Source organism: Manis pentadactyla, chromosome X (assembly GCF_030020395.1).
Source record: "Manis pentadactyla isolate mManPen7 chromosome X, mManPen7.hap1, whole genome shotgun sequence".
In the NCBI taxonomy this organism is placed as follows: domain Eukaryota; kingdom Metazoa; phylum Chordata; class Mammalia; order Pholidota; family Manidae; genus Manis; species Manis pentadactyla.
The window spans coordinates 42,138,791-42,157,874 of NC_080038.1; the positions used below are offsets into that span (position 1 = coordinate 42,138,791).

At 49.6% G+C, this 19,084-nt stretch overlaps 2 protein-coding genes across 10 annotated transcripts in view; one reads left to right on the forward strand and one right to left on the reverse strand.

The window, feature by feature from the left end:
• Positions 1-647: 647 nt before the first annotated feature.
• SYN1 (synapsin I) overlaps positions 648-19,084 on the reverse strand; it is a 34,993-nt gene continuing 16,556 nt past the window's right edge. Inside the window, exons 6-14 of one of the 8 annotated variants that reach the window (XM_057495721.1) lie at positions 5,644-5,706; positions 4,738-4,880; positions 4,565-4,639; positions 4,365-4,467; positions 2,988-3,134; positions 2,547-2,634; positions 2,281-2,450; positions 2,026-2,127; positions 684-786 (exon numbers count right to left, since the gene is read on the reverse strand). In XM_057495721.1, coding sequence (XP_057351704.1) covers positions 745-786; positions 2,026-2,127; positions 2,281-2,450; positions 2,547-2,634; positions 2,988-3,134; positions 4,365-4,467; positions 4,565-4,639; positions 4,738-4,880; positions 5,644-5,706 — 933 coding nt within the window. In that variant the 3' untranslated portion in view covers positions 684-744. Of the gene's footprint in view, positions 825-1,858; positions 2,451-2,546; positions 2,635-2,987; positions 3,135-4,364; positions 4,468-4,564; positions 4,640-4,737; positions 4,881-5,643; positions 5,707-19,084 lie in introns of all 8 variants that reach the window. The other 7 variants (XM_036893951.2, XM_036893874.2, XM_036894337.2 and 4 more) reach the window with 7 other exon arrangements.
• On the forward strand, positions 10,084-13,819 carry TIMP1 (TIMP metallopeptidase inhibitor 1). Of its 2 annotated transcripts, none has more exons than XM_036894561.2 (6): positions 10,084-10,238; positions 11,066-11,194; positions 11,948-12,027; positions 12,210-12,336; positions 12,585-12,709; positions 13,555-13,819. In XM_036894561.2, exons 2-6 carry the CDS (start codon positions 11,074-11,076, stop codon positions 13,723-13,725), a joined length of 624 nt encoding a protein of 207 aa, XP_036750456.2. In that variant the 5' UTR covers positions 10,084-10,238; positions 11,066-11,073; the 3' UTR covers positions 13,726-13,819. The 2 variants fall into 2 exon arrangements, with proteins under 2 accessions (XP_036750456.2, XP_057351708.1); XM_057495725.1 differs by lacking the exon at positions 10,084-10,238 and adding an exon at positions 10,252-10,274.

Consider the following 19,084-nt stretch of genomic DNA (forward strand, 5'->3'; position numbering starts at 1 on the left):
GATGGGTGGAGTTTGCATATTTAAAGATAGCTGTCAGAGGCAGGAAAGGGGTGGGGTCCCTGGGGAACTAAGGGGGTCCCGGCATAGAGAGGAGCTCCCAGTATGTTGAATGGGGTTGGCTGGAGGTGAAAGGAAATCCCGTGGGGCTGGGTGGTAGCATTTGAAGAGGGGGGTCTTCAGAGATGTGAGATCATGGAAAGAGGCCTATGGCAGGGGTTTCTTAAAGATTTGAGCAATTTTGATGGGGAACAAGGTGAACTTGAGAGATCTGGGACCAGGAGGAGGGTTTTCTAGGAATTTCAGGGCTCTAGGAGGAGACACAGTGGTGTTAAGGCCAGAACGAATTGCCTGGCGTTTGGGAGATTCTGGGCAGGAAAACACACTCGGCGGGGGGCTTCAGGAGTGGGAATTTGGGAATTAGGGAATTTGGAGGTTCTAAAACTGAGAGGGTCTTGAGGTAACTGGGAGTGGGATTTTAAAAGGACATGGGAATTCCAAACATGAGAACTGGATTTAGGACCAGGAGTGAGGTTTCCCCAGGGACTTGGGCATTCTGAGGTGTGAGAAGAGGGATCTTGGTGAACCAGGAGAGGGCTTCTCGAGGGATCTGGAGATTCCAAAAGTGAGAAATGGATTCAGGGCCCAGAGAGGGGTTGCCCAAAGACTTGGGGGTTCTCAGGGTGGGGTGTCAGTCGGAGAAGAGGCTGGCGAAAGACTTCCTCAGGCTGCGGATGGTCTCAGCTTTCACCTCGTCCTGGCTAAGGCTGGGCCTGGGCGGGGCTGGCTCTGGAAGGTTGAAGGCATTGGTCAGAGACTGGGATTTGCTAGAGAAAGACAAGTTGGAGGCATGGGAGGAAGGGGGGAAGAGGAAGGGAGGAAGGGGAGAGAAACACAATGTTACCCCAGGCCGGCCCCAGCCCTGCCTCTCTGGTTCTGGGGCTGTACCTGTGACTCTCCCGCCCACCAGCATGGGACTGGCCTGAAAGATTGTCAGGTGGAGGTGGAAGCCCTGGGCCAGGCTGGGAGGACTTAGATCTAAGGTGCAGAAGTCTGGGATTAATGGGCAGAGTCCTCTCCAAATTCTAAGCTAGCATGGGAGGAGTTTGATGTAAAGGTTAAGGTGGACAGGGAGGTTGCCAGTCTGAGGTGTGCAGAGTCCTGGAGGGAGGTGGGAGTGAGGGGCTTGGACCAAGGGAAGGCTGGGAGGACAGTTGGGTGGGGCAGGGAGGGACTTTTGAGCTAAGTTTGAGGGAGGTCTGGAATGGACCCGAAGAAAGGTGTGATGATCTGGGAAGAGACGGAGAGGGACCAGAAGGATTTGAGGATGGACCAGGAAGGAGTCTAGACTGTAGGATGAATATGAGAATGACTGGGCAGAGTACAAAGTGACATGGGAGGACTTCAAATTCTGGGATGCAGACTGGGGGTTTGGTTGGGAGGAGTCAGGTTGGGCAGGAGGAGGATGGGTTTGGCAGGGAAGGTTCCACGATGAGCTGCGAGGAGGATTTGGTGGGTGGGGAGGTACTGAAGGAGGTACAGTGAGGTGCCTGGGGTGGGTAAGAAGGGCTGGGGGAGAAGACTTGCCAATGGCATACTGGGAGGACTCTGAAATGGAAGTTGGGTTTCTTTGGGATTCTGGCACCAAATCTCGGGATGGAGGGAAAGGATCTGGAAAGGAGGACAGGAGCCTGTGTGAACAAGGAGGGCTGGCAGCCTGGGGGAGAGGTCTGGCTCCGATGGGAGCGAGCTCTCGGGATCCCTGTATAGGACCCAGGTCTGAGAAGCCTGGGAGCTGGGGCTGCCCTCCTGTTGTGGAGCCTGTTTCGTGAGCAGTAAGGCTGCTGTGGGGTCCTCTTACTTGAGCTGGGGGTGTGGGGGTCCCCCGGCAGTGGCGGTGGTGGGTGGTGGCACATCCTGGCTGGGTTTCTGGGCCAACTGTGGCTTGGTAGGACGTCCAGCAGGGCCCGGGCCGCTGGGCCGCGGCTGCTGCGTGGTGGGTGGCCCAGTGCGGGGCATGGGACCCACCTGGCTGGCCTGGCGTATGGGGCCTGAGGGACCTGGGGGTTTCTGGGGTGGGCCCTGGCGCTGCTGACCACCCGGTGGAGCTCCCGAGGCCTTTGGCGGAGCCTGACCGGAGACAGATGTCTGACGGGTAGTCTGTGAGGGGCCCGCCTGGCGCTGGGGAGATGGGGAAGCTGGTGGGCGGGCTGCTGGAGGTGCCCCAGGTCCTCCCGCCACTGGCCGGGATTGGCGGCCTTGACCCTGGGTCTGCGGTGGGACCTGGGACACAGGCTGCTGGGGTGCTGATGTAGGACTTGGTAGTCGCTGGGGTAGTGGGCTGCCAGCTGGGGGTCCAAGGCCTGAAAGGTGCTGCTGGCCCTGCGGGGGCGGGCGCTGCTGCAACGGGGGGCCCTGGCGTTGGGGGCCTGGGCCTGGCTGTGGAGGGCCGCCTGAGGGACAGAGAGAAAGAGTGTACAGGTGAGAGCAAGCAAGAGGAGGGGGGTTGCTGGGATGGTAGCGATCCAGGAAGTGTACCCCTCACTTACCTTGTGGCGGAGGTCGTTGCTGAGCCGGGGGTCCGGAGGGCTGCTGGGAGGTCTGGCGGCCCAAGGGCAGGGACCCTGGGGATGGAGTCTGCAGCAGAGGAGTGGAGCAGGAGAGGTTAAAAACAGTTACCAGCTGGAGGAGCATCAGCCAGTCAGAATGACATGGGTTCCCTGTGTGCCAGGTGTTACCACATCTGTGGCTGAGCTGAAGGGACCTCAGGTTGTGGGGGGGGCGAGGAACTGTTCCCAGGAGAGGGGTGGGGAGGCACTCAGGGAAGTCAGGGTAGCAACTGTATCCATTTTTAAAACCATTGGTAAATGCCGCTGATGCCCTTAACCTGCTGATTATCAGCTCTGTGACACAGCTTGACCAAGGGCTGGCCTGCTCCCCACTAGCCCCTGCGGGCCCACTTGGCCCTCACTCAGTGCCAGGGGCCTGACCTGGCTGTGGGAGGCCCTGCCGGGGGAGGCATCCCGCTGCCGCTGTCGGGGCAGGGCCTGGGCCATCTTGTTAACCACAAGCTCTACGATGAGTTGCTTGTCCTCATCCTGGTGGTCACCAATGAGCGGCATGGAGGAGCCCACCACCTGGGGGAGGAAAAGAGATCCAGTGAGATGAGACGCAGAGGCAGGAAGTGCATGTGAGGGTGACTGACAGTGCTTTAAGCTTGGAAAAGGCACTAATGCTGCCAAGAAAATGAGCTTCAGTCTGAGAGGCACTGATTGGAAGCATGAGGAAGGCCTGTCTTTGACAAGGTATTTTACAGCTAATGAGGTACCTCAAGTACAGGTCTACTTAAAAAAAAAAAGGTTTCATTTTCATGACAGGTGAAAATTACATGCAATTTAAATCTCTGTGTCCATTAACCAAGTTTTATGGGAACACAGCCAACTTATTTTTTAACATTGTGTATGACTGCTTTTGCAGAGTTAAGTAGCTGCAAAAGAGATGGTCCATAAAGCCTAAAATACACACTGAACCTTGACAGAAAACATTGGCCAATCCCTGCTTTATAGTTAAAAGTTTAATGGTTTAAAGGTGCTTTGTCCTTTACAAAAAACTTTGTGGTTTACGTGGTACTTTACAGTATACAATGCTCTTTGCCCTTTGTGAAGGACTATGGGATATGGGGTATGTTTAGACTTTAAAACTGCTTTGTAAAGGGCACTACTGTTTACAAAATGCTTTACCATGTATAAAGTGCTACTGTTTACCAAGCACTGAATTTTCAAGGCATTTTACTGTTTACAAATTGCTTCACAGTTTTACCAGGGGCACCACTTGTTACAAAGAGCTTTAGAATTTCGAAAGTGCTTTGCTTTAATAGCAAGGACTTCCAAGTTTAAAGCTCCTTTTTTATAGTTTTATAAAGCACTTCACTGTTCACCAAGCACTTCCTAACTCATAAGGTACTTTACAGTTTATAGAGTGCTTTAGTATCAGTCACCAGTCTTTATAACTTCTTTATAGTCTACAAAGTGCTTTTCTGTTTCCCAAGGTTATCTGCCAGTTCACAGAACACATTAAAGGTTACTAAGTGCTTTGCCATTTGTCAAGATGTCTCAGCTCATAGAGTGCTTTGTAGTTTAACAAATGTTTTGTGGGGGTCCAAGTTCACAGAGCAGTTTAGAGTTTACTAAGTATTTGGCCATTTTCCAGGATGTCCCAGTTCACAAGGCACTTCACAGTTTATTAAACATTTTGCCATTTGCTGAGGACCTTCTAGCCAAGGAGTGCTTCACAGTTTATGAAGTGTTGCTGCTTGGTGTGTACCTGATCCTTCCTCTGTGCCCCCACCAATCCCTGGATGCTCCCACCTCAATGATGTGATCTCTTCCGTCCTTGCCATGCAGCGCTTCCACTGCACAGATGTCCAGTCCCCCAAAAATCTCTGAGCATGTATCCACCCAAAGCTTGTACCTGCCGAGATGTGGGGCAAGGAAGCCTGTCAGTGCCTTGCCTGGGCAGCCAGATTTCCACCCTTACTTCCCCTCCCCTCTGTGTTCAGGCCCCCCACCTGTCAGACATGGCGATCTGTTCCAGCATCGCAGAGCCAGTGTTGGTTTTCCAGTTTCCTGATACTGATGTCCTCCTGGGGTACAAAAGGAGACAAGAGAGAGTCTCAGGGGGGCCTGGGCTGCACAGGGCATGGCAGGAGACCCCTGCCTAGGTCTTGGTCTCTACACTCACATGTAGGCCTTGTAGTTCTGCCCAATCTTCTGGACACGCACATCATATTTGGCATCAATGAAGGGCTCGGCAGTGGCATAGGTCTTGGTCAGTGCCACAACACTTGCGATGTCCTGGAAGTCATGCTGGTTGTCTACCTTGACCTGGGTTAGGGCAGGGAGGGTGTCAGCCTGGTGAGGATGGGACAGCAGTGGGCAGTGGGGGTGCCTTTGGGTGAAGGCCTGCATGCAAATGACACAGGTGAGCTGAGTACACAAAAGCCTGGTGGGCACACCAAGGCACTCAAGTATGCACAATTCTGGGTGGCTTGGTTTTTACATGTACACACAGAGACAAGGTTGGGTGTATACAACTCTGTGAACATACTGAAAATGAACTGTCTGCTTTAAATGAGTAAGCTGTATGTGAATTATATCAATAAAGCTGTGGAAAAATGGTGTGTATATACACTATATACATATTGGCACCCAGACACAAAATCAATGTATGTACTATATACAAACACACAGAAGCACAGACACTCAAAAGTACAAGTCTGCTTTCTGTGTACACAGAGACAAAAACTCGATGGATGGAAAGCATACAGGACTGCAAGACCCTTGAATGTAAAAGATTATGTACTGTGTGTTCAACTAAGAGACATGTATATACACAGACACAATGCTGGGAACACTAACAAAAGGACCGGTATAACTGACTGAATGCATAATCAAAAACTGGGCCCACAAAATCTAAGAATGTGAGGGGAAAACACAAGTAAAGACTCCCAGGACACAATTATACAGAATTACTGGTGTGCACTGAATACATATTAGACATCTACAAATGTATACACAATGCCAGGAACAGGCACCATTCACACACACACACGTATGCACCCCCCAACCCGCTGGCCCCGGGACTCACCTTGCCCATCCCAGAGTGTGCATGTCCCATCTTCACAACCACAGGGTATGTTGTGCTGCTGAGCTGGTAGGGTAGAACGGGAGAGCATGGTCAGGGCGTGAGGGCCAGTCACCAGGGGCAGGAGTGGTGCTGAGGGGAGCCCAGAGGGAGACACATGGAAGCATCTTCCAGAAGAGGTGGGGCAGAGACAAGAGAGCCGCTGGGGCTCACAGAGCACCCCAAGCCCAGAATTGAACTCACAGCCCTGCCTGCCTCTGTCCCTCCCTCCACCCTCCCCCATGTTCCAGACTCCCCGCCTCTGCTTTCCCGGGCAGAGGCCTGGGCTAAGGGTGGGGGACTTTTCCGGAAAAGGGAAAGTTTGTTTTTACAGTGAATGGATGATAGAGAAGTGAGTGTACATGTGTGTGCATGGGGGTGTGGTGGTGATCATGTAGCAACTGGGCCCCTCTGCCAGGCCTTCTCTGTATGTAAGCTTCATCCACACACTTAAACAACCTAGACACATACAAACCTTCAGAACTCAGATCTAATAGCCAAACCCAGAGATTCATGTTGAGGTCCATGAGAAGCAAGGACCCATAACCAACACAGGCTCCAGAACACCCCTTGATCTCCAGTTGCACAGAAACCACATGGCCAATCAGCCAGCCAGATGCCCTTGGTGTGCGGTGTGTGGCAGGAGCTGGTCGTCCCTGGCTAGCCTCCTTGCCCAGCAGCACACAACACAGCTGCTCTCTTCTTGCCCAACCGCACAGAACAGTTACAGGGTCACATGCAGTAGAACGCTGAAGCACAGTCACAGAATGCAGAGGCACCCACAAAAGAACGAGGTGCATATTCAACACACACGTGCAATACTCCTGGACATGCATACAACAAACAGAAGGACCCAGAGCGCACAGAAATGCACACGCTTCCAGGTAGTCACAAAACCACTGAGATCCAGGACACAGAGACCCACACTGCACTCCAGGGCACACAAGAAGTCTATCTAGAGACACACACAACATGCCTTGTCATCTATACAGATAGAGAGGCACACACAACCAGAGAGACCCACAACTCTCCTAAGTAAACAGACGATTCTGGATGTGTGCTTGCTCACACACACACACACACCTCCTCCTCCTCCTACTACACACCTGGGGATATCTCAAGACTCCCTTGACTCTGGGCAGGGTAGAGAGGACTGGGTTGGCTGACCCCAGCCCCACCAAAGCCAGGATGCAGGCCACCAGGCCTCCGCTGTGCAGACAGCTGACCCGCAGGGCAGAGATGGCATTCCTGGAGGGACTGCAGGGGCGGCTGTGGTTCCCGAAAGGCACAGGAAGCCCGCAGGCTCAGGGTGACCGATTGACCTTCAGGCCTCGCCCTCCCTCTGCATGCCCCAACCTCCCTCATTTCCCAAATGACTGGCATCATTCTGGGGCACTGAGAGGCACCGTGCTGGGGACAGGGGCTACAGGAATCCTTTAGTTACCATTCCAGGGAAGCAATGCAGAGGCGGCGCATGACGTACAACTCAGGCATACATGCAGCTCATGGAAGTGAACAACACATCCACAATTACATGTGCAACCTAGACCTGCTTTGCACAGGCAGACATACAATTCCAAGCAGCAGCACAAAACACACAGGGCTAGCCCAGATGCAACCCCCACACACAGAGGAGCACACACAACTCTCAGAGGTAGAGAAACAGCAGTGAGCTGCATGCACCCCCCCACACCCCTGCCCCATACTTTCTCTGCCCCTTTTTATAAACTCTCCTTGCTTCCTTTGGACCTGAGCCTGTACACAACCCTGTGTGTATGTGTATGTGTGTGCCCACACATGTGTGCATACAGGTCACTTTGCACTCTTGGATCCTCTGGAGAGCCCTAGGTTTGAATCCTAGCCTCTCCTCTTCCTAAGGCCATGTGGGACCCCAGGCAGGTCACTTAACCCCCTCTAGGCCTCAGTTTCCTGATCTGTACAAAAGGTGCAATCAGGCCAAAGCACATGGTGTTTTGTGGGGACTGTCTGGCGTCCACTCTGCACCCCCAGCTCGGTCCCATAGCCTCCACATCCATCCAGCTCCCCTGAGGGGCACACCCCCAGGCACCCCTCTGTGAAATCCCACCAGTTTCAAACCCTGCACAATGACCCGGATGAACAGAATCCCTTGCACATAGACAGTTGGCAGAAGTCTGTGCTGATTCAGGTTTGAGAGTCACAGCGCTGGCGTGAGAACTGGGTCAGCGAGGGGCCGCAGCAGGACTTTCCCTTCCTGCTTTTCTCCTTCTGGCCCCGCAGACTTACTAAGCCCGTCCAGCTCAGGCGCTCTCAACTCTTCACTTTCACAATCAGCTTCCCCAAATTCCTGCCTTCCTTCCCTTTCCCCCCTTTCTCTCCCTGCAAGTCATTTCTGCACTCTCATTCCTGGGCAGTTCACTCAACCCTGGCATGTGTCTCAGTTTCCTCATCTGTATAATGAGTTGTGAGCAGTGTCTAACTGGCAGCGATGTTGTGTGGAACTGATTAGTTATTTTGGGAAAAACGCAGTATCAGGCACATGGGAAACCTCCATCCTCAAAAAGTGTTGATACGTTTATTATATTGGTTTAACATCCCTTGGTTAGCCAACATTAGTTAACAAGGAGGTCCTTGGGACTGAGAGAGAAAGTACTTAAAAAAATTTTCAAGCAGCTCTTGATACCCAGTAAATGCTCCATAAATGCTGGCCATAGCATAAGAAGAAAAGAAATCCTACCATTTGCAACAACATGGATGGAGCCAGAGGGTATTATGCTCAGTGAAATAAGCCAGGCAGAGAAAGACAAGTACCAAATGATTTCACTCATCTGTGGAGAATAACAACAAAGCAAAACTAAAGGAACAAAACAGCAGCAGACTCACAGAATCCAAGGGACTAGCAGTTGCCAAAGGGAAAGGAACTTGGGAGAGTGGGTGGGAAGGGAGAGAGAAGGGGATTAAGGGGTATAATGATTTGTGCACATAATACAGGGGGGACACAGGGAACGAAGTATAGCACAGAGAAGACAAGTAGTGACTCTATAGCATCTTACTATGCTGATGGACAGTGACTGTGATGGGGTATGTGGTGGGGACTTGATAATAGGGGGGAATGTAGTAACCACAATGTTGCTCATGTGAAACCTGAGCATAAGATTGTAGATCAATGATACCTTAATAAAAAAAAATGCTGGCCATAGTTTTTGGTGGTGGTGGTGGTGGTGGTGATTGGGCTAACCTCCTGGAGTTTACCAAGCTTCAATAGCAAGGAGGTAACAGAGATTGAGTGGGAGAATTTATACAAAGGCTTTAGGGCACAGTAAGTGCTCAAAAAGTGGCTGCTATCATCACTACCATCATTATTATTGGTCTGTCCTCCCTGAATGAACAACAATGAAGTATGTGAATCAGCCCCCAGAGCCCTTTCCCAAGACTCCAGAGAAGATTCAGGCAGCATCTGAAGCTGGTGGGCAGGGATTGCCTCACCTCACCCTACCCTAGACCCCTCCCCATGGGAGTGGGAGGGTGGCAGGATGGGAGGGGATCAGTTTTCTACTGACTCACGGGCCTCTTTCACCACCCTGGAGCTCCCCCCAACCCCAATGCTCATGAATTCACCGGTGCCATCCCTGCTTTCCAGGACTGTACCACCACGCCTGGAGAAAGATCCTGGCGCCAGTTCTCCTAGGTTCAATTCCCAGCCATGCCCTGTGATCCTGGAAAAGTTCTTCCATCCCTTTAAGCCTCGTATTTCCTCATCTGTAAAATGGGAATAATACCAGTACCCATCTCAGGAACTTATTGTGAGGTTTAAGAGAGATACATTATGCAGAGCACCTGGTACACAGTTGGTGGTATATAAATGCTGACTATTTGCCAGTGTGTTTTGAAAGGGCTTAGCCTCAGGCTCTGGCTCCAGGCCACCTGAGTTCAAATCCCAGGTCTGCCACTTATTAACTGTGCTCTTGTATAAGTTACCTAACCATTCTGTGCCTCAGTTTTCCCACCTTGAATTCCTCCTCCATTTACCAGCCTTATCTCCCTCCACTTCTTCTACTTGCTTTGTTTTTTATCTGCTTCCCCAACCCTTCATTGGAATGTCAAATCTATCAGGAGAGGGATTTTTGTGTGTGCCTGGCACACAGCAAGGTGCGCAAGAAATGTTTATTGAAGAAATGAACTAATTGGGGCTTCAGCCCTGGGAAGTTTGGGTGACGTGAATGATGGGATAGACTTTGGACAGTTTGGAGACTTCAGGGAATTGCACTGGGGGTAATCCCTCCTATCAGCCCTCCATTGAAGCCCCCTGGAAGGACTGGTGCCTGACATGAAGATGGGGAATGGCGGTGGCCAGGGAGAGGCCAGGGGGAGGGTATATCTCTTCGGCAGGCCCTCAGCCTGCCCCTTGGCCTCCACTGATGGTGGGCGGATGAGTAATGCATCCAGGAAGCCTGGAGGCCTGCGGTTTCCGCACCACTGCCACCCCGCCCCTCCCGTGGACATTTATCCTCCGCGCTCCGACCCTGGCTCACACTGCTGCCACCACCGCAGACCCAACACCTAGAAGGCTACAACCAGAGGTAGGCAGCGGCCCTAACAGCCCTCAGGGTCTGGAGGTGGGTTGGAACTTCCCTGCTGAATGCTTGGCTGCTCTGTCTGTCTGGCGGGTTCTAGCACTCTGGGCCTGTCCAGGAGAGGAGGGTGGGGGATTGGAGCTGCTCCCTCAGTTGGGACACTCCCAACTCCTTCGAACCTCTGAATCCATCCCCAACCCCCCAAACCCATGTGCCTCTAATATCACAGATGCCTTCCAAGCCTTTGCTTCCCCTAAATTCCCTCATTGCCTCCAAATCCCTCATCCATACCCCTAAAGCCCTGAACTCCCCTCAACCCCTAAATTCCCCACTCCCTAAGCCTCAAAACTTTGTTCCCAATTCCCTTGGCACCCCATCACCTTAAGGTGCCAAACTCCCCCCAAGTCCGTAAGCCCCCAATCTGCTCCAGATCCCTCAATTCACCTCAACTCCCTGGCCTCCTCTATTTCCTAATATGCATGGCCCTGAAACCACCGTCCCACTCCCCAAACCCAAATTCCTCACCCCAGCTCCTCAACATCCTGACTTTTTCAAGGCCCCTACATGCTCAAACTCCACAACCCCATAATGCCCCCACTCTCCCAGTCCCCTAAAAATCTCAAATTCCACAACTCCTAAACTCTCTGGCCCTCTTCACCCCCTAAACTCCTAGGGGCCTTCAAATCCCCAGCCCCCTTAAAATCTCCAAACTCCCCAACCCCTCAAGCCTAAGTGCAGTGGCTTGATTCCCCTCCAGGCTGTTCTGGGTGAAGGTTGGGGACAGGATGGGGTGGGAGGCCTGGGCCTCTGACCCCTCCTTCTCACCTCCGCAGAAGCCACCATGGCCCCCTCTGCACGCCTGGCCTCTGGCATCCTGCTGCTGCTGTGGCTGACAGTCCCCAGCAAGGCCTGTACCTGTGCCCCACCCCACCCGCAGATGGCCTTCTGCAGCTCTGACATTGGTGAGTGTACCCCGTTCTGCCCACACGCTCTGTGCTTTGGTTTTCCTCTCAGCCCAGTGGGGTTCACAGTGGTGCCTGTCTCTAGAACAGTTCCACTCAGCCCCGCCCTGGCCCTGCTCTAGCCACACCTGGTGTCCTCAGGCTTCCTTCATTCCTCCAGGCACAATCTCACCTTAGGGCCTTATACTGGCTGCTCCCTCTGCCCGGTATGCCCTTACCCCCAGGTATTCACTTGGGTGGCTGCCTCAAATGTCACCTTCTCAGAGTGGCCTTCCCTGACCTCCCTGTTCCAAAGTTTAACACCTATCCCCTAAAACTCTTCTTCCCCCATCCCCAGCTCTGAAATTCCCCATCACACTTAATACTGTCTAATGTTCCATATATTTATTTATTTTGCTTGTGCTTAGTCTGTTTCTTCCTGGCTAGGATGTGAGCTCCATGAGGGAAGAGGTTTCTGTGTTTTGTTCACCATTGTGCCCTTAACACCCAGAACAGTGCCTGCCACACACCAGGTGCTGCATAATATTTGTTGGGTGAATGAATACAAGATGAATATAAGAAAAAGGCTTAAAACAGTGCCTGGCAAAGAGAAGGCACTCAATATACAGATGGCTCAATGGTTTCATGTGCTGTCTGGCACTTAGCAGTCCCTATTTAAGTATGTGCTTTGCTGGTATTATTATTGTTGCAATTATTTTATTGTATTAGCTCATGCAGGCCTTTTAACTCGTTTTCTCCCCTCCTCTCCTGCAGTCATCAGGGCCAAGTTCTTGGGGACTGCAGAAGTCAACCAGACCACCTTTTACCAGCGTTATGAGATCAAGATGACCAAGGTATCCCTCCTGCCCTTTCCCCAGCAGTTCCTAACATTTTCCTCCCATCAAAATAAAAGCCTCTGGGCCACCGGTTGGTGGAAGAAGTTAGCTGTGAGCTGCGGATGCTGTACGACTTCAGGGAAGAACGTGGAGTGGGAGGATTATAACAGTAAAAGAGTCTTCCCCTCATCCGTCGACAGATGTTCAAAGGGTTCAGCGTCTCGGGGGATGCGTCTGATATTCGCTACGTCTACACCCCAGCCATGGAGAGTCTCTGCGGATACTTCCACCGGTCCCAAAACAGCAGCGAGGAGTTTCTCATCGCGGGTGAGGCCACGCCCCCTCGTCCTGTGCCACGCCGACCCGTCCCTTAGACCCTGCCGGGCCTTCGGGAAGGGGCGAGGTTCTGAGCGACGATCCCCGCTGAAATGGGGCCGCCCCAATTTCAGCCTATCAGAAGGCAGGGGCTTTGCCTAGAGGGGTCCGGGCTCCAGGGACGCCTATCAGGCGCCGCCCTACTCCTCAGCCCAGCCAATCAGAAGTTGCCTATTGCCTCCTCTACCCCTGCCCCGCAGGACGACTTTGGAATGGGCAACTGTACATCACTACCTGCAGTTTGGTGGTTCCCTGGCACAGTTTGAGCTTCGCTCAGCGCCGGGGCTTCACCAGCGCCTACGCTGCTGGCTGTGAGGAATGCACAGTGAGTGCCCGGGCCCTGCCCGCCACCTGCAGAGCAGTCCTAGGGCTCCTCCTTAAACCATAGCTTGTTTCTTGCTACCTCTGGCTATTCCTTGCCCCTGTGGCTGCTCTCCAAACCCTAGGGCTGTCCCTGATCTCTCTTGCTGGTCTCCGCCCCCTTCAACCAGAGACTGTTTTCCTGGAAATTCTGGTTGTTCCTTTGCGATGTGTCGGATACCAGAGGGCTCACTGTTCTCGGGACTTTCTGGCTGCTTCCTGTCCCTCTAACTCCCCCTTGTGACTATTCTGTAGTCACGCTGTCTATTCCTGACGGGTTTGTTTCTTGGTTGCCTAGGATGTTCTCCAAGAACCCAAAGTGCTGTTGCCCAAACCCACTTACCCCAGCACATCTGGCTGTTGCTCTGAGCTCTGACTGTTCCACACATGAGGGTGTGTTAACATTGCTCTCTGACTATTCCAAGACTGTTCCCTGATGGCCCTCAATATCCTCTGACCCCAGTGACTGTCTCTGAGCCCCATGGCTCTTTCCTGTGCCTAAGAAGTTTCTCACCTGCCAGTTGTCCCCTATCCACAGGACAGTCCCCCAGGAGACCTGACTGACCCCCCCTTGACTATTCCCCAACCACCATTCCAGGAAATCCTTTTGCTGGATTACTGTCACCTTGCTGAGCCCCATGGCTGTTCCCCCAAAGGGAGGGGCTGTTCTTGAGTCTGTACTCAGGTGGTCGACACCAGGTATCCCTAGCAGCTCAATGTTGAAAGCTGAGGAGGGGAAAGTTCTGCTCTGTAGGGGAAGTAGGGGCAGGAGGAGAAGCCCTCAGAGATGTACCTCCCTTCTCTCTCCAGGTGTTTCCCTGTTCATTCATCCCCTGCAAACTGCAGAGTGACACTCACTGCTTGTGGACGGACCAGCTCCTTGAAGGCTCTGAAAGGGGTTTCCAGAGCCGCTACCTTGCCTGCCTGCCACGGGAGCCAGGGCTGTGCACCTGGCAGTCCCTGAGGCCCCGAACAGCCTGAATCCTGCCCCCATCAGAAACTGTTCACTGTTCACCCCTTTTCCCACTCCTGTCTTTCTTTCTTCAAGACAATGAAATAAAGAACTACCACTTGGCAGGCAGTGTCTCTGTGTATTATCTGGGAACAGACCCTTGTCACTGAGACTGGGCGGGAACATCCTGGGACCAATGCTGAAGGGGTAAGGGGTGCAAAATGTTGGCTTTATATTTTACGTAAATGTTCAGGTATTGGTAGGAATTCTCTATATTGGCACTAGTATTGGTGATCGGTGACATCGGTAATGGTAATTTCATTTGTATTATCAACCACAACTTATTGGATAATCTCTACTCAATAGTTTAAAATATTTTACTAGACTGACTTACAATTCCTATTTACACAAGGCTCTCTAGTTCATGAATTGTCCCACTGCTGACAAATCACTACCTTATTGGCAAATTCCCCAATTCACAAGTTCCTCCAGTTGACAAGCTTGCTGGCAAATACCCTATCAGTTGGCAAACAATTCGCCTCAGGCATTGTCCTGCTGTCATCCAGTAAGGATGTCCAGGCCCATCCATACCTGTGGGTGTTACTATCCCCACCCTTAGATTTTGCACTGTGAGTTTGAGTGAAAAGAGGGGAACCCCCAGGGACCCCCAGCCTCCCCCCCAACATAATCCAGGAGGGACTCTGGAAGAAGGGGTAGCCTTGGTTCCCCACCTATGGCCTGTGGGAGATTCCTTGGAAATGGTTTGGGGAGTCGGAGGGGCGGAGAGAAGGTGTGACCTGGAAATTTTCCAGCTTCCTCATTCCCCTACCTCTCCTCCCCTCACTCCTCTGAACAACTTTGGAAGAAAATGCTGACAGCAGTGAAGCTGCAGTAGGGCTCAAAAGCAGGACCAGCTGGATTTCTCAGCAACCTCCCACACCATATACAGTGGTCCCTTCATGCAAGCTGGGGCCTCCAGGCTTGAGCCTCATGTTTCTGGTTCATCTTCCCCTCTAAAATCTGAGTGGGAGCCCCTGTAAACACTGCTTTCCTTAGGCCTTCCTACTCTCCTAGTACTTCCCAGGCCCTTCCCTTCCCAGTCCCAGCACCTACTCCTTACCCTCCAGTGAGGCCCCTGGAACCAGAATTTCAGATTGGTGTCAACATTCAATGGAACACTCAAGTGTCCTGATGACCAGAATCTGCTTGAAAAAAGGCTCCAATCTCTCTTCATTGGTGGAGCAAAGGAGCCCCCTCAATTCCTTCCCATCAGACTACCCACTGCTCTTACCAAAAAGAACCCAGGTTTCCTCCAGGGCATTCTGGGTCACCAAGTATGGCCCCCTGGATCCTCTGTGGCCCTGTCCTTTTGCATTCCTGGGATGTTCCCCCAGGGCCCAAGGTATGTCCCAGATTGGGATGGGTCGATTTTGAGCACCCAGTGCTTATCTGGCTGCTCAGGGGACACACACTTCACTAATGGGTACAACTGAAAGGGAAGGGCCCAGGCTTGGGTTTGGCCCTGGTGGCCTTGCACCTTTTGGCTTAGCTACCTGCAAGAGTTTGGCAGTTCCTGACAGTCCACTAAACCCTAGTACCAGCTCTCCACACTCTTTTACATCATTCCTTGACCCCAGGGCCCATTCCTGGAGCCCTCAGCTCTTTTAACCCTTGGGAGGAAGGGGAGATAGACAGTGGCAGTGAAAGGATGGAGCCCATTGTGGAGGCCATTCTCCTGCAGATCAAGACATCAGTGCTGCTCCTGGCAGGATATCTGTAGTCCTGGGATCACTCCATCCCCCCATCACTCTTCTAGAAAATCCATTAAATTGAGCAAAGTGAGTCCCCTGCCTCAGCACACCCTATGTCTGTGTGTGAATTACTGCTGGAGTGAGACTGATGGCTGAGAAGCAGCACATGGAGGTCACAGCCCTGTGGCACATGCAGCATGGGATCCAGCTCAATGGATAGCCTAGGGGTTGGCTCTTCCTTCACTCCCAGTCTCAGTACTTCTCCCTAAAAAATGGGCCTCACAGTCCCTACCTAGAATCCTTCTGAGGGTTGTAGGACGGTAATGGGTGTTTTTGCCCCTTGGGTATTTTTTCAGCTCAGAAAACATGAACCTCTCACAATAATAACTTCATGTGTAATATTACTGACAGTGATTTAATTTCTACATAGGCAGTGTGGTGTAGTAGCTAAGAATATGATTGGTGGAGCCAAGTCATTTGCATTCAAATCCTGCCCCTCCCATGTCCTAGCTCTGCGTCCTTGGGGAAATCACATTCCCTCTTTGTGCCTCAGTTTTCACATCTGTAAAACAGGGATAAAAAGAATGTCTAATCGTAGGGACAATATGAACATTAAATAAGGCTGTATATGCGAAGTGCTTAGAACAGTGTTAGGCATATAGCACTTGTAAGTATTAGTTTTAGTAGTAGTAGTATGATAAATACAATTTAATGTATAACTTTAGTAGTGGTCATTCTTACCAGTAATGATCATTTGCAATATTGCAAATAATGTTAAATATTGCTAGTAATAATTTAATGCACCCTGGAAACCTTAGTTTAGCTGGTAATCCTGATAATCTCCCCTAGAGATGTTGCAAATATTTAATGTGTGCTCATTTGTAATGTTTTGATTACTATGATAATTGTACATGGCTTCCCACTGTGCAAATCCCCCCACTGAAAAATACTAGCACTTTCAAAGACTTCTGAGGACAACCCCTTCTGTCAGTTACAATGTTCCCCGCTATGAAGTCCTCACTGGCACTGATGAATCACCACATTTATGAATCTCTACTGTCACCAAGACAACAGGTGACAAATCTCTAAGCCCTTGGTAAATCCTTCCTTTGAAAAGTCCCCTCTCCTCACTGTAAAAATACCTTTTCACAAATTCTTCACTAACAAATACCTCTGTTGAGCTACATCCTTATTCATAAATATCCCTTTGACATTTCCCCATTGGTGACCCCCACTTACAAATCTCTCCATTCACAGCCAGCCAGCTGCAATCTATCACTTACTGATGGACCTCTACATAATCACCTAGCCATTGGCATATCTCCTACTGACCATCCAGTGACAAATCTCTCCAGTCACAAGTATCTTCTATGACATACTTCCCATTGACAATCTTGATTAACAACTCTCCCCATTTATACATCTCAACGCATGGGTGTATCTCCCCATTCAGGCGTGCCCATCAAACTGCTCTCATTGACGGATCCCTTTGTCAAATCTTTCCATTCAGAAATATCCACCATCTCAATGATCTCATTGATAAACCCATTTGAAAAATCTTTCCGTTCATAAAACCCCAACTATTCAGAGAGCCCCTATTGATTGATACCTATTGACATATTTCTCCATCTTAAGATATATTCAGTTGGAAAATCAAGTCAAAATATAAAAAGGCATACACAGATAAAATTTAAAACCTAGATGAAATGGATAATTTCCTAGGGAAACACAGTTTACCAAAACTAACCCCATTAGAGCTTAACAGATCAGTTTCCATAAAATAATTGGAGAAAGGCTGTATTTTTCTAGGAAGTTGTCCATTTCTTCTAGGTTTTCTAGCTTGTTAGTGTATAGGTTTTCATAGTATTCTCTAATAATTCTTTGCATTTCTGTGGGGTCCATTGTGATTTTTCTTTTCTCATTTCTGATTCTGTTCATGTGTGTAGATTCTCTTTCTTAATAAGTCTGGCTAGGGATTTATCTATTTTGTTTATTTTCTCAAAGAACCAGCTCTTGGTTTCATTGATTTTTTCTATTGTTTTATTCTTCTCAATTTATTTATTTTCCATTTACCCATTCTTACATCTGTAATTGTTTTTCTTAGTCTAATTGCATTGGTCTAATAGCTCCAAGTGCAAGGTTGAAAAGGGGTGGAGACAGTGGGCATTTGCCTTGTTCCTGATCCTAGCAGAAATGCCTTCAATGCTGTCCCATTAAGTCGATGATAACTTTAGGACTGAGGTATACAAATTTTATTATGTTAAGGAGGTATCAGTTGATTGCTATTTTTGGAATCATGCTAATGTTTTACATTTAAAATATAAAATTAAATCAACATAGGCAGGGAAGAAACTAAAATTTAATGCAAAGAGAAACAAAGTGTATTTGAAATTAAATGAATAACATAACCATTCTAAATGAGAAATAAAAGGAACTAAACCAAGTAACTTTTGACTATAGTACTTCGACTGTGTAACCTTATCTAAAGACATAAAAAGGACAAACAAACCTCAAGCTCTACCTTATTAGGTTTGTTTTTCACAGTGGTATGAGTGTGGAAATTCTAAAAATACTTACTGTGTATTGTAGGATTGAGCAAATGAGTAAATATATTGATGATGTTGGAGGCTAGGGTTCTCACTGTTATAGAAAAGAAATATAAGTATGGAATGGGAAGGCTAGAAGAAACCTGTGATGTGCTGGATTAAAATTGAAGGTATCAGTATGAAAATATAAAATTTCATATATACATATATATATATATGTATATATGAAATTTCCTATCTCTGTATAATGAGACAGGCTAGAAGAGCAAGAACATTCCAGTAGTAATGAGTACATCTAGCTCCCAGATCCTGGCTTTGAAGTCCCATTATCCTAGGGCTGGGCCTGGAAAAGAACAAGATATGCCTGGAGACAATGTCATGGAAATGCCAGAGTAAGGGTGTATAAAAATCATTTCCTCCATAAAAGCAATGAGGATATTGTCAAAAATTGTTGAAATCAATTTTGTAAAACTCTGCAAATTGATCAAAGGTTGATAACAAATCAGGAATAACCTATTCAAGAAAAATGGCTGAGTTTCAGTAAGAACAGTAAGCTTTGTGGCATTTGAACTTTTCCTGTTATCCTCTTCTCCCCACCTCCACAACAGCGTTGAAATCAACAGCCTTGCACTCCTGATGAAAACCAGCAGCCTAGCAAACACAGGAGGCAGAATAGGGTTGGAGTTCCTCCAAAGTCCCATTCCCAGAGAACTATTTTTATTTGACCTATCTGGCACTTTCCTAGAAAACTCCATTCACAAGACTTGTCTAGTTGATGTGACTCAGAGTTCTCCTAGTATGACCAGCACTTCCTGGGGGTGCTTTTCAAAAACTATCAGTAGCAATTGTTTAACATAGCAGATGCTTGAGGTGGTGATTAGTTAGGACAAACAACAAGCTGACCAAAAAACATAACAAGAAAAGTTGGGTAATGAGATCATCATAGGAGGCTCTGAAAAGCTCTAACATATTTCTAGGAATCTAGGAAGCCACAAATTTGCATAAGGCTGTGTGCATACTCAGGATCTCTGGCTGACCTTGAGGCTCTGCACAAGCAGAAAATGAAGGATAAAGCGAAGTTGTACACAGCC

What these genes read in the sequence shown, in the direction of transcription:
- TIMP1 (XM_036894561.2), top strand. Translation starts at nt 11,074, where the DNA reads ATGGCCCCCTCTGCACGCCTGGCCTCTGGCATCCTGCTGCTGCTGTGG. An exon ending in ATGAGATCAAGATGACCAAG is followed by an intron (nt 12,028 to 12,209) that starts GTATCCCTCCTG and finishes ATCCGTCGACAG; the next exon opens with ATGTTCAAAGGGTTCAGCGT. An exon ending in CGAGGAGTTTCTCATCGCGG is followed by an intron (nt 12,337 to 12,584) that starts GTGAGGCCACGC and finishes CCTGCCCCGCAG; the next exon opens with GACGACTTTGGAATGGGCAA.